Source organism: Podarcis vaucheri (assembly GCF_965113315.1).
Source record: "Podarcis vaucheri genome assembly, chromosome: 9".
In the NCBI taxonomy this organism is placed as follows: domain Eukaryota; kingdom Metazoa; phylum Chordata; class Lepidosauria; order Squamata; family Lacertidae; genus Podarcis; species Podarcis vaucheri.
In genome coordinates this window covers 14,871,948-14,899,259 of record NC_138767.1, presented here as the reverse complement: position 1 = coordinate 14,899,259, position 27,312 = coordinate 14,871,948, and the positions used below count along the sequence as shown (strand labels likewise).

General features: G+C 41.8%; 1 protein-coding gene across 5 annotated transcripts in view; it reads left to right on the top strand.

Annotated features, from left to right (window-relative positions):
* WDFY3 (WD repeat and FYVE domain containing 3) overlaps positions 1-27,312 on the top strand; it is a 129,648-nt gene that overhangs the window by 56,547 nt on the left and 45,789 nt on the right. For 4 of the 5 annotated variants that reach the window (XM_082236234.1, XM_082236235.1, XM_082236233.1 and 1 more), the window contains 15 exons: positions 1,571-1,789; positions 2,415-2,596; positions 5,392-5,623; positions 6,392-6,552; positions 8,009-8,120; positions 10,387-10,577; positions 11,950-12,102; positions 15,889-15,962; positions 16,946-17,107; positions 17,626-17,720; positions 19,196-19,316; positions 20,383-20,600; positions 23,526-23,761; positions 25,603-25,737; positions 26,185-26,364. In XM_082236234.1, the coding sequence (XP_082092360.1) occupies positions 1,571-1,789; positions 2,415-2,596; positions 5,392-5,623; positions 6,392-6,552; positions 8,009-8,120; positions 10,387-10,577; positions 11,950-12,102; positions 15,889-15,962; positions 16,946-17,107; positions 17,626-17,720; positions 19,196-19,316; positions 20,383-20,600; positions 23,526-23,761; positions 25,603-25,737; positions 26,185-26,364 (2,471 nt within the window). The remainder of the gene's footprint in view (positions 1-1,570; positions 1,790-2,414; positions 2,597-5,391; positions 5,624-6,391; positions 6,553-8,008; positions 8,121-10,386; positions 10,578-11,949; positions 12,103-15,888; positions 15,963-16,945; positions 17,108-17,625; positions 17,721-19,195; positions 19,317-20,382; positions 20,601-23,525; positions 23,762-25,602; positions 25,738-26,184; positions 26,365-27,312) is intronic. The other variant, XM_082236232.1, reaches the window with a different exon arrangement.

Genomic DNA, 27,312 nt, shown 5'->3' with positions numbered 1-27,312 from the left:
GAAGTAAGGCTGTGGGGGCTGGTTTGGCATTAATTAATTAATTTCCCAGCTACTCTGGGCGGCTGCCATGTGGCATGCTGGCTGCATCTAGCTCTACCTGTGCGTTAGCTGCCTTTGCATTAAGCCATAGTTAAAAATAAGCTAACGCAAATGAGCAGCATGCTCAACTGTACCTGTTATTCCCCTGCTTTCCCCCAACTAGGTAGAAAGAATCCAGAGTTGTGCATTTATCTGATTATTAGAGCTGAGCTGAACTGGGGTCACGAGGTGCGTGAACATTTTCTTGCTCCTCACAAAGCAGCCCCCCTTGTGGAAAATGGTGGGGGAGACTTGAAACAGTGTGTAGAAGGAGGGAAAGCATCCTTGCTATAACTAGGATGATGCTCCCTGTTTTGCCACACCATAACAAAGGAAGTGCAAAAGCAGAGCACAGCAAGACGTGGTGTTAGCTAGATGCAGATCTGAATACCACGGCAAGGGAAGTGAAAGGGAGTACATTTCTCAGTTTCCAAGGCAACCGGGCAACTGTATTCTTTGAATTTCTATAGGGAATATGTCTTCATATTGCCAAAACAATAAAGCAACTTGTCCTGCCCTGACTTATTGTGCTAGGGGAACAGGCAGTGTAGGAGACATGCACATGCTAGGGGAAAATGCCACTTCATTTGTCTTCATTGGCATTGCTTCATAACCAAATCTGATTGGCTACATAGTATGATACCATCTCACTCACAGTCTGATCCCTGGTTGGCTGTGATCTGAGACGGTGAGAGAGAGCTGGAATATTGTCTTGTGGGGTTGGGGGGACTTTATATTGTAAAATCCAAAAACATAAAGAAAAGGAAAAAGAAAACAGATTAGCCGCCCTGTTCTATAGCATTCTTGGTGTGAGCACGTAGAAAAGGTTTAATAAAATGTGACCTTTTGTTTTAATTGATATATACTACTGTAGAAACAGAAGGGACGTGGGTGGCGCTGTGGTCTAAACCACAGAGCCTAGAGCTTGCTGATCGGAAGGTTGGCGGTTCAAATCCCCGCGACAGGGTGAGCTCCCATTGTTGCATCCAAGCTCCTGCCCACCTAGCAGTTCGAAAGCACGTCAAAGTGCAAGTAGATAAATAGGTACATCTCTGGCACATGACCTGGAAGCTGTCTATGGACAAATGCCGGCTCCCTCGGCCTATAGAGCGAGATGAGTGCCACAACCTCTACCACCTTTTCAGAATTCTCACTTCACTCCTACACAAACAGCTACAAATTTGGAGAAACTGTATTCAAAGTTTTTGAAGAACTGTAATGTTTAGGCTTTTTCTACTGTGATTTCATACTTGACCCAATTGGGTTTTGCTCTTCCAAGTGCTTGAAGGCAGGAATGTGGTCATCCCACAGGAAACTTCTGTCTGCCTCCATTGCCTTGGAGGGGCTCCAGTTTCATTTCTATCTTTCGCTCAAGGTGGTAGCTTTAGAATTATTCCCTGATACAAGACTGTGTTTCAGGGTCAATTTCATTGTCTGTTCTCCTTGTGTTCATTTGCCTTCACATCTAGCTCCCCCCCCCTTCTTCTTACAGGAGAGAGACTTTTCCCACCCCCATCTGGATTGAGCTATTCAAGTTGGTTTTGCATAGAACATTTCAGTACAGCTCCAAATCATCACCCAGTCAGGTTACTTACAGTTGTAAGACGGGCAAACAGCTCCGAGCAGCACTATATATGCCTTGCCATTGTCCTTTCTGCAAAAGACCGGTCACTGATTGTTTCAACTAAAGAAGAACTACTTCAGAACTATGGTAAGAAGCACACTGTGCAGCATATATTCCTCATCATTCTGTGTTATTGTGACAATAAGGCATAAAGCCCATGCTCCCCCCACCAACCAGAATGGAGTGATGAGCTTGGGCGGTCCTTTCCCCGCTTATGTGCCCAGTTTCAGCATTAGATTTCCTGATTTGTTAAACCACATTTCCCCCTGTGACATCTGAACTGGGAAACGTTGATTCCAGGGTTTTCTTCAAACCAGGATTGCAGTTTTTCCTCCCTTCTATCAACAGTTACTTTAAGAAAAGTTTTAACTGCCGCATTTCTGAATGCAAATAACTTGCCCAAATCATAACATTCTTAATATTAAAAAAGGGGGTGGGGTGGGGAGCGGATAGGTCTGAATGTACAGTACTAAATCTTAATTTAGTTGGCACTGAATTGAATGCTTTATTGATGCACTAAAACTAAAGATTGTGCTACATAACATTTTTACTCTGTTAGTTGCAACTCCTCACCTTGAGGCTATAGCACTGTGCTGGATGTCTGGCTGCTTTTGATGAAGACTGCAAGTGATGCAGAATGCAACGACTGTTCAATTAATGTATATATTTATATGGCAATAGGAGCTGCCATTTAATTTTCTTTTGTCCTCAGTTGATGACTTCAGTGAAGAATCTTCCTGCTATGAAATCCTCCCTTGTTGCGCTCGTTTTCGTTGCGGCGACCATATAGTGGAAGGCCAGTGGCATCATATGGTTCTGGTTATGAGCAAAGGCATGCTGAAAAACAGCACCGCTGCACTCTACATTGATGGGCAGCTGATAAATACTGTGAAGGCAAGTTGAATACAATGACATTCTGATTCTGACTTGAGATAATGTATGTGAAGGACTACAAGCACTCTGAAGTGTTACCACCTTTGCATGTTTTGTGTTTGAGGTTTGAGAGCAACCTGGAGTGGTTGCCTTGAGTTGCTGATGGGGTTGGCTTTGAACTCATGGTGCAGCTGTTAAAGAGAAGTGGGTGTTTTCTTCTGGACCAGATTGTGCATTGTGGGTGCATGTGAGATCAGTGTTAATCAGTGATCAGAGATCAAAGCACAGTTTTTGCTGCCATGATCAGGACCTTCTTTCCAGGTATTCTGTCACCATGGGGTCCATACTACTGTTTTTTTGAAATCTTCTTTTAAAGGCCTAGAGTTAGCTTGCTTCCCTTGGGGACTTTCTTCCAGATGACTAGCCTTGAATAGCTGGTTAGCAGAGGGAGTAGGCTGTCTCTCTCAATCACAAACGCAGTGAACCATCCAACACCACAAACCCAATTCTGTACCTGAGACAAAAAGCTATTAAGAAAACAGCACAGGAGAAGCATGTGGGAAAATAAATGATTACTTAGCAGTATATAGTCCCCTCTGCATTATTTAAATCAGTGATGTCAAAAGTCAGGTTCGATGGATGATACAGCATCTCTGATCTTTCAGCCGAAAGCTTTCAGCAGTTTGCAGAAGCCTATCATTGTAGCAGCCGTCCCAGTCTGTGTGACATTAGCCACAACCAGTTCTGTGTGGCGTTCTTTTGCAGAACTAATATGTCACTCAAGCCCGGAAATGTGCTGCTGAGGTATCTATCATGTTTCCTTAAAATTGACTAGTGGATCCCTCCTCTTTAAAGTGGGCTAGGTATTGTTGTGATTAATTCAGCTGACTGAAACTAATGAGAGGTTTCCCAGCCCTTCTTTCAGCTAGTTAATAGGACAGCATTCTCACACCTTTCCGGCTAAAAGCTTATCAGAACATTTCCATTTGCAGAGTGATTAAGCTTCTATTCTGTATTCGTATCTTCTTCCTATAACAGTTGGCATCATAAATTGATGGCTGGTATATAGATACTTCCAGTAACAATAGTTTACCTTTTTGCATATTTCATTATGTATCTCAAATTTACCTTCTGGTATTCAATGTAACATGGTATTATTGAAAGAAGCATGAAAGTTTCCTTTCTGGTGATATAACTCTTTAATGCCAATCAACAAGCAAAATAGGATGAATCAAGTGAAGTGGCATTTTGGTTGCTGAAATGAAGCAGAGTGTGCATTTCAAGTAGATTAACCTTTTGTAATTTTAATAATAATAATTAATATAATTTTATTATTTATACCCCATCCATCTGGCTGGGTGTCCATTCTAGGTGCATTTTAGGTTTATCTCTGTTGCGTGTGATTTATGGAACCTTTCCCTTGAGTTTCATGTTTTGCTGCTTCTCAGTTGCCTTCACCTCTCTCTTTTTCTTCCCTGTGGTAGGCGCTTGTGCAAAAAATGACTGAGAAAGTCTCAAGACCAGCCCCAGTTGTTGCTTATTTTTCTTTTTTAGTCAGAGAATGATGGAGGAGGAGGAGGTTGAAAGTTGTTGAGAACTTGATTAATCCTCCTTGTGCATTTTTGGGTTATGGATTCTTGGGCAGGGAGGTACCACGCAAGTACATAGAGCAGCAGCAAATCACCACCACAACCCTATCCAGAGACAAAGAGGAGACCCCGCTCTTTCTGTCCCTCCTTGAGTGAGTGACTGCTTCTGCACCTTTCCTGCCAAAGAACCCTAGTGTGTTCTGAAGTAGGCAATACTTCACTTTGATCATGTGAGACTTGTTTCATTTGCTACTGCTTCTGTTCCTGCTGGCACTAGCCAGCCATCACCAGGAGAGAAGGATGGAGTCATGTTGGAGAAGATATGAAATGATGACTTTAATTGGAGGCAGGGAAAAGCAGGGAGTGTGAAGGAATTATATGATTTTGGGTTTTGTGTTGGTTGTGTTTTGAAGGAGATCAATTCCAACATTTTAAGTGTTTGGGAAGGACATTGTTTTATGCCTTGGATTGCAGGTTAGAGGGGTTATGTGTCTGGTCCTACCTCTGAGTGATTTGTGACAGGGGAGATGATGGATTGATTTATTTGAACCATTTGTTTATATCAGGACATGTACGTGATTTGGAGAATATTCAGATTGGATGGACTTGGAAAAGAATTAATCTTTTTATTTTATGTTTGAGCATCTGTGTGTATTTTTAAACACAAATATCGCATGTGTTCTTACTGCCAGAGGTGTTCTTAGCTCTCTTGTCAGAGAGGAATTTCCTTGTTTAAATATTTCATTGAATGGATGGTGCATTCACTAAAGATGCAGTTGTTCTGTGCACTCCTGTGCATGCTTACTCAGATGTTAGCTGTTCAGTGAAGCTTATCTCCAGTAAGTGTGCATAGGATTGCAGCATTAAATGATTAACACGTGCTGCTAAATTTTCAAGGTTGTTTTCCTCATTTTTTGTACCTTTTTCTGATACTGTAAAAACCTTTAAAAAGCAGCCTTTCTTCCCTGAAAGTATGCCTGGAAAGACAGTTTCATGCTGAAATACTTTATATACATATGCAAATATATGCAAATTTAACCAGATTAAATTCCCTCTGGAGGGAATGTTCAAAATGTTTGCCATCAGCACATGTGGTCCAATCATAGTCAGCTTGTGTAGCTTCTTATTCTGTTACAGACTTCCATTAATGTTTAAATGAATTTATGTACCGTATGCTAAAAATATTGTGTTGTTTTTTTCTGATCAGCATTGGTATTTATTTTACAGCTTCATTATATTCACAGTAGTCCTGGTGGTTCAAGTTGTGCTAATCCACCAGTAGTCAGCACAGTTTACACCTATATAGGCTCGCCACCTGCTCAACGCCAGCTCTCATCCCTTGTTTGGCGCCTGGGGCCAACCCATTTCTTAGAAGAGGTCTTGCCTCCATCAAGTGTTAGCACGATTTATGAACTAGGACCAAACTATGTTGGAAGCTTTCAAGCTGTATATATGCCATGTAAGTAAAAGTTCTTCTGGTGTGGTGTTTTTTGTTTGTTTGCTTCTCTTTTGCTTTAGGTTGGAGTAGGATTAATTTATTCACATATGCAGAAAGCATGCGTGTGTGTGTGTGTGTGTGTATATATATATTTTGTGTGTGTGTGTGTATATATATATATGCAGGTTTTGGTGTCTTCGGGTGTATATATATATAATAGTATATATACTATTGTAACTTGGCACCTGCAAAGAAACAAAAGGGGACAAGACCTCAAAGGTGCACAAAATACAATTTAGCTACTTCGTGATAATCTTAGTGCAATCTTAAAATGAGATATAATACTTTAAACTGAGAATTTATTAATTTGGCTCGAGATAGTAAAAGCTTGGAGTTTAGCTAGTAGAAATTGCCCCCACCCCCGCAATATAGTTTTTTTGAACCACCTTTTCCACAGAATTAATTAACATTGTTCTTTAGCATTTACACATTGCACTTTGCACACTGGCTTACATGCCTTTACAAGAGAGTTAGACAAATTCATAGTGAATAGGCCTCTATAGTAATGGTGACTATACATGCCATCCAGTTTCAGGGGCCATTATTGCTTGAGTACCAGTTGCTGCGGAACTGCAGCAAGGAGATGGCTGTTGAATTCCTGCCACTGTTTGTGCCCTTACCAGGTCTGGGTGGTCACTGTGGGAGACAAAACACTGGGCAAGGCAGGGCATTGTCTTATCCACCATGTTGCATCAGCTCATAGTGAAATGTGTTTCTCTCATTCTGAAGGCAAGGATTCAAAACCAGAAGGAGTCAGCCTGTCTCCAGTATCGTTGGTCCCAGAAGAGAAAGTTTCTTTTGGCCTCTATGCACTCTCTGTTTCGTCACTGACAGTGGCAAGGATTAGAAAAGTTTATAACAAACTGGACAGTAAGGCCATAGCCAAGCAGGTAAGCTGGAACACTCAGGTTGAAGAAGACTACGATCTGGCTAGTTTTATGATTTTAACTCAGGAAGTGCCATGTTATGTAATTGTGGATGTCACACACATTAACAGAGAGCATGCACCAGCACTATTAATACTGGAAGCTATGCATGTGTGCTGGGGCTGCTGAATTGAGACTAAGGCGTTAACCTTTTATTCGTGTATTTTATTTATCAAAATATTTATATATGGCTATTTATTTATTTTTAAATAAAAAAATCAAAGCAGTTTGCAGCAATATTACATAAAACCACACAGTAAAAGCTATATAAAAAGTTTAAATCAAACATCAATTAGCTGTTGTGGAAATATGTGTTCTTAAGTGTCTGCAGATGTCTGGCGGAAGAGAAAAGTTTGCAGCAAGCATTTAAAGCTGAAACAGAGAAAACAGTTGGAACTAATTTCCTTAGTTGTTAATAGCTTGTGTGTAGATACCTTTATTTTAATTTATTAAACAAAATTCATATACTCCTTGATGGTAATAAAACCTCTTTACAAAAATATATATAAAATATTAGTAAAAACAGTTAATAACTATGATTTTCTTTTGAATGGTTTTGGATAGTAAAACATATCTAGGTTTCTGGATAGGCTTGCCTAAAGAAAATGTTTTAAGCCGGCACCAAAAAGAGTATAATGAAGGTGCCAGCCCGATGTCAGAAGTAATAATAATTATCTTTACTGATCATTTTATTTATTATAGTAATTAATGATAATATAGCAGTGATCGTTTAGTAGCTAGTAAAGTGTGTTCTTATGACAATACAATATTGCGGAGTAGGAAAGCTATTAGACTTTTTGTAGACATATTTGGGTATTTCTAGCACTAATTTAACCTCCCTCTCTTGGGTCTGCCACTGCTAAAGTGTGATATGAAAAAATCACGTAAGTGCAAAGTGGGAGATGACCATGAGAAATTGGGCTTTGTAAGATCAGCTGTTTGTTTGTTTTTCATTTTGATTTCCATACAGGTTTATCATCTGCTTTTACTTCAAAATTTTAGAGAGTCATACTCTGACAGAACTGGAGAACGTTGGGTTTAATGAAATTCAGGACCCACTATGTGCTTAGCATTTTTACAGAAGCCACCTCTGGTCTCCTTTTATGATGCCTCTATCTATATGGACCCACAAAGAGTTGACTCAAATCTGTAAATTAATTGCGGATTAAACCATATCTGCTAACCTGTTCTTTAAAACTTCCAAGAGAAATACTTCCACTGCCTCTTTAGGCCGCTAGTCCTGCTACCTCACAGCTCAGCCTGCACTAATCCTTGAATCAAAATTCAGGTGTTCAGAATTGACCTAACCTTAACCTTTGGGGGGGACTAAGCATTATTCTGCCACTTCATGAAAATGTATTAACCACTTTGTGTTGCTGAAGAAACCCTCTAAATGATCACTTTTCCTTGTTTTAATTAGTTGGCTGTTTCATCTCATGAGAATGCCACTCCAGTGAAGCTGCTTCACAATTCAGGAGGACATCTGAATGGACCTGCACGGACCATTGGTGCAGCTCTGATAGGATATCTGGGTGAGATGAGTTGCAGTTCTTTCACTTTTTTAGTTCCAGTGCTTAGTTGCAATATAGACTTTAAGGTGCTTTTTACACATTGACCATGGTACTAGAGGCTCAGATCGGAGCTTAGGAGTCCTCTAAATGCAGGTGCTTCTTTTCCCCCTAAGTAGAGGAACACCCAGCCCATGAGATGGGGAATCCTGATCTCTGCCCCTGTATCACAAACTCTAGGCATTGACTCATGCTCTTAGGTTTTGCCTTGCGGTGTTGGCACCCTCTGCACAATGAAAGAATAACTGAACATGATTGGCAGCATCCTGCTGTCCCTTGGAATACATATCTGGAATCTTGCCATTCTTATTTCTGCCTCGTTTACCAAGCAGTCTGCTCCTAGGAAATTCTCACAAGTTTTCTATCAATTCCTGGCCTCTAGGCATCTGGTTTGTAGTCCCTCCTCATATATCAAGATTTGTAATCTCTGAAAATTATTATGTCCATGATTTATTTTGATATTTTTTTTGGTGGCCCATGCTTCCAAATCTATGATTCTTAAAACAGTCAAAAGTTTGTGGTCTTCGCTTTTGTAGAGTTTGGATAAAACGTATGGGCCTTCTTATTGCTCGCTTGGCCGACTAGTCATATGCGAGGTGGTCACTATTAGTGCCTTGGACACTTTTAAAAATGAAAAGGCAGGATAAAAATCTGCTTCAGCAAATGAGCATTAGTGGTGGAAATGGGTGGTTTTTTACTTTAGACTCGTGCATGCTTTGCCATGGGGGAATGTTATGAGAGCAGGAAGGATTACGGCTCAGTGACAGCTTTGCATTTATAATGAAATAAATTTATGAAAACAAAATATGCATGCAGAAGGTTCTAGTTTCAGTCCCCAGCATCTTCAGGTGTGGATTGGAAAAGAGATTGCCTGAAATCCTGGAGGACTGCTGTTGATCAGTATAAACAATAGTGAGTTAGATGGGCTGTTTAGGGGAGAGATTTGATGCAAGGGATGGATGACCCTGGCTTGACCAGAAACCAACACTGAAAAAATCTCAGTAGCTTTTTGTTTCTTCAAGTAGTTTAAGTTGCACACTTGAGCACCCCATTTCCCCCTCACATCTTATAGTCCCGTCCACCTACCCAAGAAAAACAAACAAACCTTGGATAGAGATGGCGAACTGGCAGCAGGGAGTGGAGTAAGTAGCCAACGGCAAGGGTATGGTTTGTGGCCAAAGTCCACAGAGCTCACTCGACTCTCTCGCTGCCCTGCAAGTTGCCAGTGGTGGAGGAGAGGTACAAGCAGTAGCGGACAGGGCGATAGCGCTGAATCACTGCAGCATCCTGGGATGGAGAGAAGGAATGCAATGGTGGCGAGGTTGGTGTGGTGTAGCCACCAAGGCAGGAGCATTGGGTTGCAATTTACATTGCACCAACCTTGCCACCACTGCGCCCCTCCCCCGCTCCATAGAGAAGTAAAAAAGGAAAAAATTACTTCCCTGGGTGGCAGTCAGTGCTAATTACAGTCCTGTTATCTGCGGAGCTCCTAAGCCTGCTTGCTAAGCCGTCGCCATCCTGGACCCGCCTCCGGATGTGAGGGCGATCTGGCTGCGACATCTGTTACCCCATTGATCGCCAGGGCTGATTCGGCTGATCTGGCTGGCTAGGCGGATGTCCCCTTCCTCCCTCACCGCTCCATGTGCGTCCCTCCCGAAGCTGCGCGCTCGGTGGAAGAGGACGACCATCCCAGATAGAAGGAGTGTACCGTTCTTCGGTCAAGGGTATACGATAGCTGCGCTCCCCAGCTAGAACCTCCACTATGCCATCCTCTCCTGGGCACACCACCAGTTTGAGGGCGGGCAAGCTTGAAGGATGGTTGTGCCTGCCTTGAGTTGTGGCTGTACTAATTAGGCCAGCATTGTTAGCACGTGTTTGAGCACCCCATATAATTGAGTAATTGCCCCATCTCTAATTTCAGTTAAACTCCATTGTCTTATTTGCATGTAATTGTTCAGCAAATGGATTGTGAGTCTCCTTTGAAAGCAAAATGCGCTAGAAGTCATGTTAATTTTATATAGTTTACGTTTACTACAAATGGGCTAATTTCCCGTCTGCTCATTAAGGGCTTTTGTTTGGTCTTGTTTGTTTCTGTTTCTGATGTTGTAGATTCTTGGGAAATGGGAAATGCATACACTGTTTTTGAATCACAGTAGAAGTTTTTGGTTGTACAGCAATCCATTAAACGCACTAATGCCAATTGGTTTATTTTTTGCCACCTTATGCTCAGGTGTAAGAACATTTGTCCCAAAGCCTGTTGCCACTACGTTACAGTACATTGGTGGAGCAGCTGCTATTCTGGGTCTGGTAGCCATGGCTTCGGATGTCGAGGGGCTGTATGCTGCTGTGAAGGCCCTTGTGTGTGTGGTAAAGAGCAACCCTCTGGCTAGCAAAGAAATGGAAAGAATCAAAGGTTATCAGGTGCGTGCGATTTGAATTCTTACATGATTTTGCACTTCAAGCATTGATGCATCAACACATTTCATTACTACCTTGCCTTTGAAGTCAATTGCATTGTTTAGCTCTGTTTCCTTGGGTACTGTAAAGGCTTTCAGTCAGTGACAGCTCTGCGGTTAAAGTGAAGCACCATCAGAATATGGTCATCGTGTCAGATCTGTGACATCTGCTAGCTCAGCAGAGACTCTTATCTGCTGCCAAATCAAAGGAAGAACACGCAGGAGCCTGAAGAGAAATACATGAGGAGGAGCTTCTATTGTTGTTACCGTAATCAAGGGCAGTGCACCATCTGTGTCAGTTGAAGGGCATTTGAAGCCAGTAGTGAGGTTGATTTATCTGTCTATTTGGAAACATAGTAATTTGTTTGGACAAATGGATGGAGCTTCTCCTACGAGTTGGGAATGACTTTCCATCAAAGGAGATGAGACCCTTGTTCTAATTTCATCACGTCCAAGATGACTTCCCTTACCTTCAACGTGCCATACGATTTAGAAGGGGCCGTTTTGTGTATGAGGCCCATCTATCACTTAGCCCCTGAACTGAATTTGCCAGTAGGAGTCCTGTTTAATCAGTACTGCATTGAATGAACTAGATAATCATCACTGTGAGGCTTCTTTATTAGCCATTCTGCCTGCATTTGATTTGCTTTCAATAGGCACCAAATATTATTGTCTTCTGAAAACTAGTCACGGCCCAGATGAGCTATGATCCATACCGAGGTAGGAACACTTACACTGGGCAGTAAAACGTGCTTTAGAAATTGCTTCCTTCTAAGCACATTTTTGAAAAATCACAGAAAACGTTTTGGAATTCAAAGGTAATGGATTCAGAAATGGCTGATAACTTGTATTTCAAAATGCAGCTGCCTGTCCTTTGCAGGATTCCTGTTATATCCACCTGGATAATCAAATATTAAATTACAAAAGGCTGCAAATGCTACCCCCAATCTTTTGCCCACCATGATGATTTTCTTTTGTTTCCTTTTGACAAGTAGTTCTGTGTAGGACTAGTCACTAGCAACCCCATCCCTGAGAACAGCCTCTTCATTTCAGAATGCCTGCTGTTTTGTTGGTTAATGTCAACTTTACCTCTTTCTGCTTTTCCATTGTAATTCTTGGTATTATCAATAGTTTACGACAAAGAAATGTACACTATACCTGATCTTTGAATTTACAAAAGCATGGCTCTGCGAATGGCTCTGCCCTGCTGTGATACTTTTTATTATGCTTGGAATAAGATGATATTTCCTTTGTCTGCAAAAGGCTGTAAGAATTATAAAAGGAGGGGGAAAACCCACTTTGCCACTCAGTGTCCATGTTGCTTACTTGTATTTCAGTTATTGGCAATGCTGTTAAAGAAGAAACGCTCTCTCCTGAATAGCCACATTCTTCATTTGACCTTTTCCTTGGTGGGGACTGTTGACAGCGGTCATGAAACATCCATTATTCCAAATTCAACTGCCTTCCAGGACCTGCTTTGCGACTTCGAGGTACATAGGGCACCCCTGGAAGCTAGAAATTATTACAATCATTAGGAAACCTGGGGCAAGTGTTTTCTGAAACAGAAAGCACGCCAGTGAAAGAGATTGGTTTTGAGGATCTCATGAAACTACATATCTAATGCAGTACATTATGCAGTTGCAGTGCAGAGAGACTATAATCTATCAGCAATGTTGACTGATTGTAACGCAGCCCTCTTAAAATATATTACATTATTCTGTTTCGTGAAGGAGGTAAGTTTTGAAGCTAAACTCAAGAGTTGGTGTCAGAAATGCCTTTTGAAATAACACATGATCAATCATGAACGGCCTCTAACGTAATCGTTTTGCCACAGGATAGCACTTTGCAGTTACTCTGCTAGGGTAGCACACAGTGTGGAAAACTATGTTGCAGGTGAAAATTAATATGGAGTCTGACATGTATTTATTTGAATGAAATATTCAGTGTCAGGCTTGGCTCCCTTAAATTGAGAGCAAGATTAAATGAAGGCTTAAAGGGGAGGGGAGGCGAATAGTTGCCAGTATGGAGCATCAAGATCAGTCTACTGTTTGTCTACTGTTTGCTCAGACCAGCAAAGCACCTAGAAACCTTTTCACAAGTCAGGCATTATGATATAACCTGCTAAGGTTGTTGGTGTAAAGCAGAGACAGGGGACCTTTTTCAGCCAGAGGGCCACATTCCCTTCTGGGGCCCACATGCCAATGGTGGGCAGGGACAGAGTCAAAAGTGGGCAGAGCATTGAATGGTAATTGTTTTCCTTTGTGCAGTAGGCCAGTTCCTACACACATCCACACACCACTTTCTATCCTCCATCCAGGCCAGTAAGAAGGATTGTCAGAGTTTAGGTAGGCAGAAACATAGAATCGCAGAGTTGGAAGGGATCCTGAGTTTCATCTGGTCCAACCCCCTGCAATGCAGGAATCTCAGCTAAAGCATCTGTTAGGGAACTGCCATCGGCTCAGGGGGGAGAGGGGAAAAGCTGGATGGATTACAAAGAGCCCCTGAAGATCGTGGGAAGCAGCTCCTCCTCAGCAGAGGAGAGTAACCACGCCTCCAGTGGAAAGGAGCTTCAGGGCTTGGAGGAGGCGAGGCGGTGCCAGGACACCTTGCCTGGGCAAAGCGGGGAGGAGAGAGGTCCTCCGTTACCCACGCCCTCCTTGCGCAGTAAGCTTCCACGCTGAGAGGGGAGGCGCAGATTGGGCGTCAAGAAACTACTCTGCTGGGGAAGGTTTAAGGACCGCCCACTCACGGTTTCTGCCAGTGAATGAGCCAGCCATGGGAGAGTGGTGCTCTGGGCAGATGGTTTATCTTGGCATCAAAAGCAAGGCTTCACACCCGAGCAGGGAGGCATTTGCCTGTTTGCTCTCGAGCAACCCCTTGGAACCTTAACTGCATCCCTGACAGATGCCCATCCAACTTCTGCTTCAAAACCTCCAAGGAAGGAGAGTCCACCACCTCTTGTGGGAGTCTGTTCCACTGTCAAACAGCTCTTACTATCAGAAAGTTATTCTGGGTGTTTAGTCGGAATCTCCTTTCTTGTAACCTGAATCTATTGTTTCAGGTCCTACCCTCCAGAGCAGGAAAAAACAAGCTTGCTCCATCTTCCACGTGACAGCTGTTTAGATATTTGAAGATGGATATCAGTCTCCTCTTTTGCACACTAAACATACCCAATCCCTCAACCGTTCCTCCTAAGGCTTGGCTTCCAGACCCTTTATCATCACTCAGGTGCAAAGCAGGGCTAGTAAGAGGATGTAGCCTTGGGTGAGATGGTGTGGCTTTGGAGTGCCCCGTGGGTCAGACAGAGAGGCCTGGACGGCTGCATTCTGAGCATCCCCATCCATGGTGTCAAGAAACTGCCGTACCACTGTAGCTGGTCTCACTGCAGTTCCCTTCATTAGCCCAAACTCAGTGGCTTCCCCTAGACAGAATCCTCACCTGACATCAGTTAAGTTGTCCGCTCAAGGTCCACACGCTTTGGCATGTCTCAGTGTGCACAAAATGGCAGTGGCAACACTGGCAATAGATACTGGATGGTGTGGGTGGATGCCACAGGTCCTGTGAATGGAATATGGGTCGAGTGACCATTTTCTGAATTTGTGTTGTGCACGACGAGCAAATAATGACCCATGGCAGATTCTGGTTTCCCGCCTTTGTGTTTAAACTGAAAATCCAAACGCACAGTATTTGTAGTTTTAAGTAATGCCAGCGGAACTGAGGGACAAGATTTGATAAAGGGCAGGACTAGCTGATAGCAAACAGCAAAAGACAGGTTAGACTGATGACCAGAAAATGAGAATTTTAAAAAAATGAAAGGGAGTTTGTATATCCTTGGGAAGTAGGATTTTTGAGGCTGTTGCAGAACGGAGAGAACGATATCACAGAAGAAATAAAATCGGAAATGAAGAAATCGGGGGCGGGGGGGGGGAGAAGAAGCAGCACATTACCTTAAGCGAAGTCAAGGGTATGAGAAAGGGAAACGATTAGACAGGCAAGTTAAGTTTGGAGATTTAAATGAAAATACTTTTGACTATGTAGTTTGATTTGCGGTAGCTTTTCACATCGCTGTTAACTGAAGGAGGTCTGCACGCTGATTATAACAAGAGGAGAAAGGTATTATTTTTGCAGTGACAGAAGGCTAGCAGGAAGCGGCCTTTGAAGAAGAGATTTAAGTTATAGAGAATAGAGGTGTCTAGGCCACAAATAAAGGCTTTAGCAACAGCAGAAGCAAATAACCAAGATGGAGAAAATGACTTGTATTCTTCTATGAAGATTTTCTTATCACTATCTCATTCTGATTCATTTTTTAACAGATTAATTAGACTTCCCCCTTTTTGTTCTCTTCCTTAATAACAATGTCAATTTTTATCATAGTTAAGTAAAACCCAAGTCACATTCACACACTTGTATGTGGCAGGTGGAAGTCGATCAACTTACTTCTACGGCATTGATGAATTCGCTGTATTAGCGCTGTTTGTTGTTTAGTTTTCAGATTGTAATCTTCCCCTGTTAGATTCTCAATCTTTTATAAATGGAAGATGAAGAGGCTAAATCTTGTCTTTTTATACCTGCAGATCAAGTAGAATATGAATTTACGTGTTCTTCACTTGTTTAATCCATGGGCTTTATTGTTTGATTGGTGGGCTGACAATTGCAATCTGGTATGGAAAGAAAAGAATAATTGTTTATGATAACTTCATTTAGACTCTATTTATTTCCAACGGGAAAAAGCAACACCTGGGACAAAAACAGCAATGTTGTTGTTTAGTCGTTTAGTCGTGTCCGACTCTTCGTGACCCCATGGACCAGAGCACGCCAGGCACTTCTGTCCTCCACTGCCTCCCGCAGTTTGATCAAACTCAAGCTAGTAGCTTCAAGAACACCATCCAACCATCTCATTCTCTGTCGTCCCCTTCTCCTTGTGCCCTCCATCTTTCCCAACATCAGGGTCTTTTCCAGGGAGTCCTCTCTTCTCATGAGGTGGCCAAAGTATTGGAGCCTCAGTTTCACGATCTGTCCTTCCAGTGAGCACTCAGGGCTGATTTCCTTCAGAATGGAGAGGTTTGATCTTCTTGCAGTCCATGGGACTCTCAAGAGTCTTCTCCAGCACCATAATTCAAAAGCATCAATTCTTCGGCGATCAGCCTTCTTTATGGTCCAGCTCTCACTTCCATACATCACTACTGGGAAAACCATGGCTTTGGTTGTCTAGATTAACTCTACTAAGCAGAATAGCACATGCCAGCTATAAATCAGCTGTATATTTTGTATTTCAGGTCTGGCTGCATGCACCCTATGAACTTCACCTTTCCTTATTCGAACATTTCATTGAGCTTCTTACTGAATCCAGGTAACGTCTGATATAATTTGTCTTGTAAACAAAACAGCATTATGTACAATCCAGATTTTGCTTCCCAGTCTCTCTCCCCTTTGCTTGCTTTAATGCTGTGTCATGATTTTGATTTGATATGATTTGAAAGGTTTTTTATTATGATGGGAGAATAAGAAAGGAAAGGTGGAACTTGCGGAAAAATACCGAAAGACAGACAAGTGAGTTAAGAGAGCTGGACTGAATTGAACGCTAAGCACCTAGTCTTAACTATTGGAAGTTACATCTAGATAGTTATGAAGACTACAATATAAAATGCAAACATGAAGTCATGGTTTTTTATGTCATTGGCCATGCTGGCAGGCTGTTTTCCAGAACATTTGGCAGTGGGATAGGGAAGATTGCATTGGACCCATGTCCTGTCACCAGATCTTTTGTGGGCAAGCCCAAGAGACTAGGCTTTTTCTGTAGTCAGAAACTTAGACTTCCTCTGGAAAGGAGATTCAGTCTGGCCCCACATCTGCTATTTTCCACAGCAGTTGGCCTACTTGTTTCAACAGCATTTGGCTGTTTTAACCATCTTATATACATTTGGATTTTAATAGCAAAGATGGTCAGCAAACAATAAGAGTGGGCGAAGGTATTTCCAAACCAATCTGTTTATATAAATTAGTTTTTGTTTGCTCTTATTCTTGGCTGCTACCAATTTTACCTATGTTCTTATCTATCATGATGACTGATGTTATGATTTATTTGTGTGTGGGTTTGTAAGCAACCTTGGAATGAATGTATCTGATGTAAAGCCAGGTTAAAGAAACTAATTGAAGTAAATGGGGAAAAATACGTTCCCACGTTTGACATTATATTCTCGTTACATGGCATGAACATAAGTCAAGTGGATTGCTAGATCCATCTTTTTTTTTTAAAAAAAAAAGAGCTGTAGTGCATGCGCTACTCAGATCAACGAGAATTGCTTATTATTTAAGCTGTTCTTTTCATTTCAGTGAAGCAGCAAAGAATGCGAAACTGATGAGGGAGTTCCAGCTTATCCCAAAACTTCTGCTGACACTTCGAGATATGTCTTTGTCTCAGCCAACTATTGCCGCTATTAGCAACGTACTGAGCTATTTGCTTCAAGGATTCCCTAGCAGCAATGACTTGCTCAGGTACCAAATAGAGTTATCCTTTGATTTCCTCCTTTCATAAATAAATAAATAAATAAATAAAAATAGATCGCATGTTTCTCTGTGAGGCTACATTTATCTTCCGTTGCTCTGAATCTACCAGCCTGGGAACATAAAACATTCCTTATGTACACAGTTTTTTCATGCTTGGTAAATTTAATAATCTTTTACAGTGGCTTTCCAGAATCCATTTCAAAATACCTTGAAGATGATGTTCTTTCCCCTCCTTATGCTTCAAAATGTCCTATTTATAGTAATTTTGCACACATGGAATGAGAGAGAGAGTGTGAGTGAGTGTTATCCAGGACAATTTGTTTCAGAGTGTGTGCGTACGTGTGTGACTGGGTCAACTTTATTCAATCCTAATAAATGTCAGGATCTGATTTTAAAGAAAATAATTGCTGCTTAGTGTTACTTTGCAGCCAATGTTAATTAATGACAAATTAAACTCCACCTGTCAAACGGAGTGCATGCTGTTTTTCCCCCTCTTATCCACCAAGGTTTGGGCAGTTCATCTCTTCTACTTTGCCTACATTTGCAGTCTGTGAGAAATTTGTAGTCATGGAGATGAACAATGAAGAAAAGCTTGACACTGGTAAGTAGTTCCAGTTCTAGTGGAACCGAAGAAATCACTCGAGAGATGTTTTCTCATTACCACGGATGATGATCTCTTTGTTTTCAGTGCTACAATACCTTCACTTTTCTTCTCTAGAAAGATAACCTTTTAATTAGGATGGCCCTTTTAAAGTTAATTTCCCAAGGTTGCACTCTACAAACTTCAGCACCCAAGAAACTCTCATTTAAGTCAAAGAGGCTGGCATGGAAATAAATTCCACTGGCTTGTGTTGCAAAAAGTGCAGGAAGTTAAGAGAAAAGTCCTTTTCACAGAAATAAAAGTAAAAGAAAACTTACTACATGGCCCTAAGATGTTAAATCTCCTGCCATAGATCCTCTGTGATATTTACATGTAAAAGCAGTGGTTGCGACCAGGTGTGTGGGACTTGGCCACACAGAGTTGCAAGTGATTAGTCTCATTGATTTTGGTTTTCTTTTCATGTAAAAGGAATTAGGTTTAATTGAACATTCAAGCCATCTAAATGGAAATGAAGTGGAAGAAATGTTTACATTGGCACTTTTTGAAGTGTAGCCTACAAGAAAAGTAATGAAATTCCAGGTGGCCTGCATGGACCACGGCTCTTCAATTGTTCTGAACCACAAATTGCATGAAAAAGCAGGAGTAAACAGTTTCTAGCATATACTTTTAAAGGTAGCAGAGCTTGTATTTCTTGGCTACACTGTACCATTAAACATCAGCTGGAAGTTCTTCCCCTCTTCGCTTCCCTTTGTGTGAAAAGGAAAAAGTAACGAAGTCTGAAACGGAAAAAAAACACAACTGAGCCTTTATGAGCTTTAAAACCCTCTTAACTTTATGCCCTCTACCATTCTGCTCTTTAGTTCAGAAATTCCGAGTATTTTCCCTCCACCCTTTATTGCCCTAAACATGATGGGAACTTTTATAGTGCTTCTGCATATGCTCCTTGAGCACATAGAGTAGAAGAAAGAAACTGAAGAAACGAAAATGGTTAATTTGAAGTGCTTGTCGTATTTTCCTTGCCTAGGCAATTTTCCCACCATTCAAGTTGGTTAAATGTTTCAGTCTTGATTAGTAGGTTCATCTTCACTCACTTGCAGAACTTGGAATCTGTTTTATGGTATACTAGTAACAATAATTTAAATTCACACTCTTGCTGCATGAAATTCATTTGGGCATAGTTTGTTCTTAACTGTGGGTGCAATCACAGTGAATTTACTGCCGATTTCCCCCTTTTCTGTTTGTGGTGACTGCCATTCTGTAACCTGCAACTGTTATTTTCAGTCAGCAGTCTAGTGTATTTTCAGCTCAAGCAGGTTTTAGTCATACACTGTTTGTTACAATAGCAGAAAACTATTTACAAACCAGTTATATTTTGAGGGGGCAGGAGGCAACTGATGTTATTTTAGAAGATACAATACTTGCAAGAAGCATTCCATTGACGTGTTTCAAAGTTAACTATGCATTTTGTGTTTTAGGAACGGAAGAAGACTTTGGAGGTCTTGTTTCTGCAAATCTTATCCTTCTGAGGAACCGATTGCTGGACATACTGCTTAAGCTTGTGTATACGTCTAAAGAAAAAAACAGTGTCAACTTGCAGTGAGTACAAGTAGCCTAACTTTTGCTAGAAAATGTGACTGCGTCAAAAACCCACAACACCTTAATGGACAAAAACAAGGCTTAGCCAAGCTCTACTTGAGAGTTCCACGGATGGTGTTAGCTGCTTTCAGCATATCCCTGTAATTGGCATTGTGTTGCACCCCTGTGCCATAGCAAAGGCAGGGGGCATTTGCAGTCATTATTATGGTGGAATTACCGCCACATGTTTCTGTGCACAGCTGTGTACACCTGGAATTGGGCAAGTAGATGGTTAATTAATAGTGAAATGCTAATAAGGCAAACATCTATTGACGGCATTTATTTAAAGAGACTGCAGGTTTTTTTGTATTTATCAATTCATTTATTTCAGAGCCACGCTGTTCCAAAGTTTGGGGTCAGCCTATTTGTATAAAGACACCCTTCCAAAGACATCTGGAATGGAATTTGGGTGACCCTGCAGGGGAATTGAGTTCCACAGTTGAGAAGCATCCTCGAAAAATGCTTCTCAGTTCCCCTGTGTGGCCCTTGGTTGGTTCATGGTTCAGTAATAATAGTAATTATTATTATTATTATTATTATTATTATTATTATTATTATTATTATTAAAAGTAACTGAAGTGATGAACCAGTTTTTCATATATTCTCATTCATTAGATAGCTTTATAGACTGAAGGAAATTTTCCATTGATGAAAAATCGTTTCACAGGAAAGTAAATAGGAACTTATCTAAGACTATTAGAGTTTAAAGGGACCGCAAGGGTCATCTACTCCAACCCCATGCAAGGCAGGAATCTTTTGCCCAACATGGGGCTTGAACCCGCAACCCTGAGATTAAGAGTCTCATGCTCTACCGACTGAGCTACCCAGCAGAGATTATTCGGAATGCTCTTAAGGAGAGTTAGCGAATTCTCAATTGTGTATGCTCAACCTTGCAAAATGCAAACAGAGTTAAAGTTACATATCAAACAGAATGAAAAGCACCTAACATTTTTATCCTATAAGGCTTGCCCATTTTGTCTGGCTTTAGTCCATTAATTCTGTAGCATTCCCCCTACTTTTTATTCAGGGCTTGTGAAGAACTGGTCCGGACCCTGGGGTTTGACTGGATTATGCTGTTTATGGAAGAGCACTTGCACCCTACCACAGTGACAGCAGCCATGAGGATTCTGGTGGTCCTGTTGAGCAACCCGGCCATTCTCATCAAGTTCAAAGAAGGCCTCACTGGCGGAGGCTGGCTTGAGCAAACAGATTCTGTGTTGACTAATAAGATTGGAACGGTGCTTGGTATGAATATTTTAAAATGTCCTAATTTTTGAACCCCTTTTCTCCCCACCCTCACTTTTATTTTATTTTTAATATGAATGTTGTGGCTAATACAGAATTGATCTAGTACCAGGAAGGCTAGTTTCAATGTAGCATTCTTAATGGCTGTGAGATGGTCTCTAGAGGCATGCACCCAGAAAGCATTGTGACTGAATGGGTCATTCTGTGGAATGAACTCCTCTTAGCCTAAGGTTGTAGGCGTGGGTGATTTGAGCTCACACCTTTATGGGTGAGCACATTTCACAGATAGTTCATTAAGGCAAAACAGTTTTAGTCTGTTTGTGATTATGGCTGTAAAACACCCATGTAAATCAACCCCAGCCATGTACAGGATCATAGACTAGACTAGTTTGTGACATTATCAGATACCGTATTGGCCCGCATATAAGCTGCACCTTTAAAATTGGGGGGGGGGGGAGAAAAAATACCGTTCTGTGTTGCTGGTGGCCTTTCTCCTTCCTTGCTCTCTCCGTTCCTGGGGGAGATGACAGGGGACTATGCGTGGGGTGGACGCTGTTTGCCCCACGCTCCTGGCGCTGTTTGCCCCATGCTCCTGGCTGCATACCGTAAATTCGCGAATATAAGCTGCACTATAACTTTTCACCGTTGGAATTGGGGGGGGGGGGAGTGAGGCTTATATTCAGGCCAATACGGTACAAAGCATCCCAGTGAATCTGACAAACTCAGAGGTTTCCGCGAAACAGTACTGCATAGGAGCACAGTGACATCTGAGGAATATGGAAGATCGTTCACAGCACAATGCTATGTTTGTTTACTCAGAAATAAGTCCCACCCAGTGGGGTTTACTCCCTAGTAAGGGCACTTAGGAGTACAGCCTTAGTCACCTTTCAATGAACGTTGAAGCTAGAATCCAAATCCATTGTGTCCCAGCTTCCTCCCATGTGTGGGGAGGGTGATGTGTGGGTTGTTGTACACAAGCAATCTTCGTGTTTGCACTTCCCAAATTATCTCTTGACGTTATTGGAACAGCAATTGCAGCTGTTGCTGTAATATAAGAATAGGTCCAAAATAAAATATTTGGAAAGTACTGAGATGACTAAACCTTTGAAACTGGAAGAGAGAGTTGAGAAACCATCTATGAACCTGAGTTGTACCTGACGAACAATACATTGAGCATCTCTAGATTAGGGCATAGTGCATTACTTAGCAAGAGAGTATACTAAAATTTGAATCTTTGTAACAGAAGCAAAATAATTAAATTACAAACCTTGAATGGTAGATGACATTCTTTATGCCAGATGTCTTTTTATACGAGAAACTTATTTATCAGGGATGACAGGTAGAGGGCACAGAACAAAAGATAGTGAACATTTTTGGATGATGTTGAGATTATGGAATTTATGTGAAATTGGATTCCAATTTGAGTTCCATATGGAAATGAGAATATAATGTATTTTAAAATAAATTAGGTCCTATTTCAATGCCACTGTCTTGTGTTCTCATAGGAGAATCCTTTTGATTATGAAGAATAATGACAAGCATTTTGTACCAGTGTTATTTATTATTACATTTTTATGGCAACTTTTTTCTTCTTCATGTACTTAAAACAATGGTATTTCAGAGTTCCTCCTTAAACTGAATCACCTTATTCCTTGGATATAGCCTGTGTTTGAAAACAGTAATATTGTTCTGGGTTCCTGCCCCACCTCCCACCCCATCTGTGTTCAGTTCTCCTATGTTCATAATTTTTGACAAATCCAAACCAATAACATTCTGGTGCTTGGGAACCCTGCACAGTGGATTTTGACAGGTGGGCAGGACAACCTACCTGTCCATCATGAGATACCATGTTGATGTTATGTGATTGGCAGATGGGTTATCCTGTCCACCTGTCAAAAGTTGGCCCACAGGATGAGGCCAGGTAAAGATCTGGCCCTTGGATCCAGCAGGGTTCCTGATTTTAAGAGATGTTAACTTTTTTATTGGTAGTAGCAAGAAAGGAGGATGGATGTATGATGCAAGATGGTCTATGGCAGGCATAGACAAATACGGTCCTCCAGATGTTTTGAGACTACAATTCCCATCATCCCTGACCACTGGTCCTGTTAGCTAGGGATGATAGGAGTTGTAGTCCCAAAACATCTGGAGGGCCGAATTTGCCTATGCCTGGTTTATGGGTTGTATCCAGTTTTAGCCATACTTGGAGTACACCCATCAAAACTAATAGACATGGGTAACTTAGTTACATTAATTTTAGTCGGTCTGTTGTAAATAAAATTCACTTGGATGCAACCCTGTGCCTGGAATAATGCTCTTGCTGAGAAGGTGACCGAACAGTTTTGAGCACTGAGGTAACTGGAATATGAGGATGGTTTTGTTGCCCAGTGGCATGGCTTTGTTCCATGGGTAAAGAGGCCAAATGAGACTTTTAACACTATGACCCAATCTTTTGGGGTGAAGAAGGAAAATAGCTTTATGAGGATATTATTTTTAACCATCCCTTAAACCTGAAAGTATAATGTGCCACAATACATTCTGCACTGCTTCAAAAATTGTGCTTTTTTCCTGTTTCCTACACAATTTTTTTTATTAAGCATGAAAGTAGATACCAGACAAAACTGTTGTATCTTGAAACTCTGAAGAAACACGAGTAATTTGCACATTCCTCTGCACAATCCCAAAACATTTTGACAGGGCAGGCAAATAAAATGCCATAGCAGAAAAGCATCCATATTGGGGGTTTTTTACCATTGAATTAATTGTGGCCTGGTTTTTTTGCAACCTGTTGCTCTGACTACCCTATTTATTGTTGATACTAGTTACGCACAGGTGTTAACAACGGTGCTCTGTTCCATTACGTTGATGTTGTGAATCGGACCCACTGTTGTTGCTTTTTGGCTTTTAATTTTACTTTCCCCCTCTCAGGTTTCAACGTTGGCAGGAGTGCTGGCGGCAGATCGACTGTCAGGGAAATTAACCGGGAGGCTTGTCATTTCCCAGGCTTTCCGGTTCTTCAGTCATTTCTTCCTAAGCACACGAATGTGCCTGCGCTCTATTTCCTCCTAATGGCACTTTTCCTGCAGCAGCCAGTCACTGAACTGCCTGAAAACCTGCAGGTCAGTGCACCTGTCATCACCAGCCGATGTAATCAGGGAGGCCAGGTAGGGATTATCTAGCAAGATACCAATTTTGTTAAGTGTGACTCAAAAAAGCAAAGGGGGGGGGGAGTGATGCTTTGAAGCCCCCTTCACAGTAGAGTACTTAAATCCCTCAATGAAAGTTGTGATGAAGCATTCTGTATCTGAGAGGGACTTGGCCTTAGAATCATGCTTAATAGAAATATAAAGGACATAAGAAGATGCAGCCTTCATTCCCTTGCATTGTGTGGACAAATCTTCTCTTGCGCTCTTCTAGAATTCCACTGAATTCAGTAGAGGTCCCAGTGTTTAACAGGCACAGGTCATTCTAATGTCAAGTTTAATTTTGTGTGAATGATGGGGAATGCTCTTCAGAAGGCTTTATAATTTGAAAATGAATGCATGACTAAAGAAGGGTCAGGACTGCCAAGGAGTGTGGTGGAGTCTCCTTCTTTGGAGGTCTTTAAGCAGAGGCTTGACAACCATATGTCAGGAGTGCTCTGATGGTGTTTCCTGCTTGGCAGGGGGTTGGACTCGGTGGCCCTTGTGGTCTATTCCAACTCGTGATTCTATGATTCTATTCTATCATTCTAGGGCAGTGTGCTGTTTGAGAAACAATAATGAGGAGCTGCATATATAGGCATGATATTGTATTTCTCCCAAGTTTTTGTTTCTTCGTGGAACTCAATTAAAAAAGCAAACAGTTTGTATGGCTGGACTGGAGTCCGAAAGGTGCCCTGATAGACTCCTCTTTTGTAATTCACAAGTAGCAACTTGAGCATATGTTAAAGCTGCCCCAAGGCCAGGAGCAGTGGGCAGATAGATAATACGCCTCAACGCCATCTGGAGGTGTATAGTATTGTACTTTTGAAGTACACAAGCAGATAATGAGAGGTCTTTAAAGGCTGCATGCTGAGTTTACTGGAAATTGCTTGATGGGAGCTTTTAGAGCTTCAGTAAGGCTGCTGCGTTTCCGTGCACTGCTGTGGTTCGCCAGAAGTGGCTTAGTCATGCTGGCCACATGACCCGGAAGCTGTACGCCGGCTCCCTCGGCCAATATAGCAAGATGAGTGCCGCAACCCCAGAGTCGTCCATGACTGGACCTAATGGTCAGGAGTCCCTTTACCTTTAAGGATGCTGCTATATTCCAGAAAAACCTGAGATACAGAGAGACTTGGGGTAGGGGGACCGCTGTGGTATTTAGCAGTGGATGGGACTTGCTAGTGGAAGTTCCATCTGAATCTCCAGTAACAGAAGACGAAAGCACTTGGGTTGCCCAGAGGCTTCAGTGCGCACCAACATTGTTAGCGTTCCTAGTGCCAAAAATCTTAGTTGCATCCTTTATAAATATGGGCTTTGCTAGATCCCCTGCATTTAGTGGAACAATCAGCTCCCCAGATTCCATGGGACATAATACACCTCAGAATCCTCTTGGGTAGCTTCCTCCATTTCTAGGGTTCATCACTGAAAACCAACAGAGATTGATGGAAAACCAACAGAGACCTACAATTCCTGTTGTGTTCATTTGGCAGTACCTCTACATAGGAGCTTCTAATTGTCTTGACTTGTCACTTGAGCACTAAATTGGAACTTCATGAACAAGTGCCCCTACCCCCAGTAAAACAAATTGTAGTATGACAAGACATATCCCAAGTTAATGTTGCCCTTTTCTATGGAAGCCAATAATAATAATAATAATAATAATAATAATAATAATAATAATAATAATTTTATTTATAGCCCGCCCTCCCCAGCCAAAGCCGGGCTCAGAGCGGCTAACATCAATTATAGTGATACTTTTAAATTGGGTTGTGTGTTGACTATTTTCCCATCCCCCTATTCTCAATTTTCTTTCCAATCAACAGTTTGACTTGGATTCCATTTGGACATTTATATTTGGTGTTCCTGCATCAAGTGGCACTGTGGTTGCTTCAGTTCACAATCTTTGCACAGAAGCTGCATTTCTGCTGCTGGGGATGCTTAGGAGCATGTTGAATTCAGTAAGTATGAACACTGTTCAGATGTCAATAGACATCCAGCTTCCTAATTATGTGTTACCATTTGCTTTTGAAAGCTCAGAGAGGCTTACCTGGGGCTATGAGGCAGAGTTCCCCCCATATCCTAATAGGGCTGATACATGCTTAGCTTTAATATGTTACTTATTATCTTTATGATGCCATTGGTGGACGTGATTGTTTAGAGAGCAGCATAAGCAAAAAACATATCTCCATGTCCCAGTGAATGTATCTTCAACCGTTTTCATATTAAACACAAATTAACAAAATGATGAGATGATGATATCTTACTCTCCATACAATGTGTTTTTCTTTTATTTCATCAGTAGTAATCTTATTAATATATTGGATTTTGTTTTATATTAAGATCCCAGTGCAGGTTATGGCTACACACACACACACAATTAGCTTTGTTTTTGCCTTTTGTTACAGCCTTGGCAGTCCGAAGAAGAGGGTTCTTGGCTTCGGGAATATCCAGTCACCTTGATGCAGTTTTTCCGCTACTTGTATCACAATGTTCCTGATCTGGCTTCAATGTGGATGAGCCCCGAGTTTCTTTGTGCACTGGCAGCCACTGTATTCCCTTTCAACATCCGGCCATACTCAGAAATGGTAGGAGAAGAAAACAACACACACACACACACACACACACACACAGTAGAAACCAGCTTTTTTCTCTGTCTCTCTTTTACTTCTTGTCCATATGGCATTTTCTGTTGGGATCTGGGATTTTATTTGGTGAAGTTTTGCATTTACATACCACCTTTCCATACAATAGGACATGCTAGTTTTACACACACACACACACACACACACACTACACATAATGGGCAGTGTGTTGGACAAGGACCTTGGAGATGAGGGTTCAAATCCCTGCTCAGCCATTAAACACACTGGCTGACCAGTCGCTATGTCTCAGCCTAAGCTACTTCACAGGGTGGTTGTGAGGATAAAATGGGGAAGGCGGAAAAGCATGTGCTCCACTTGGGCTTCTTGCAGAAAAGGTGGAGTGCAAATGCAATTAATAAATACAACAAAAACAAATTTAGATGGTGTGTGTGTTACGGAAAAGCAGCAATGCGGGAGCGAGCTGCAGGTGGCTGGAAAGCAAAACAGGATGTGAATGTTTGGGACTGTACCGGGGAAACAAAGGGGCAGTCTATTCACTGTACTGAGCACCGGATGTTAGCTCAGAGTGTCATCTGACCTGTACTGGAAGTACAGGGGTGGAGTTTATCTCTCTGCTGTTGGAGTCTGATGAGTACAGACGCGTTTCTCTGTACTGCTGAAAGACAGAAATAAAGACATGTAAATACATTTCTGTCTGTCTCTTTCCCTTCCCTGGGGGAGGCATGGAGGAGGGAAGAGTGGTGTGTTCTTCTCACGCTTGAGGAGGATCGCCGATAGTGACCTAGCCTGTATCCTGCCGGGAGACGCAGACGGGGAGGTCAACAAGGAGCTCAAGCCGAGTGCATGGAGAGTGGCCAGTTTCCTCTGATAAGGCTTGAGAATCCAACAGTGTGTTGGTACGGTATAACTGGAAATGGGATGTTCTAGACC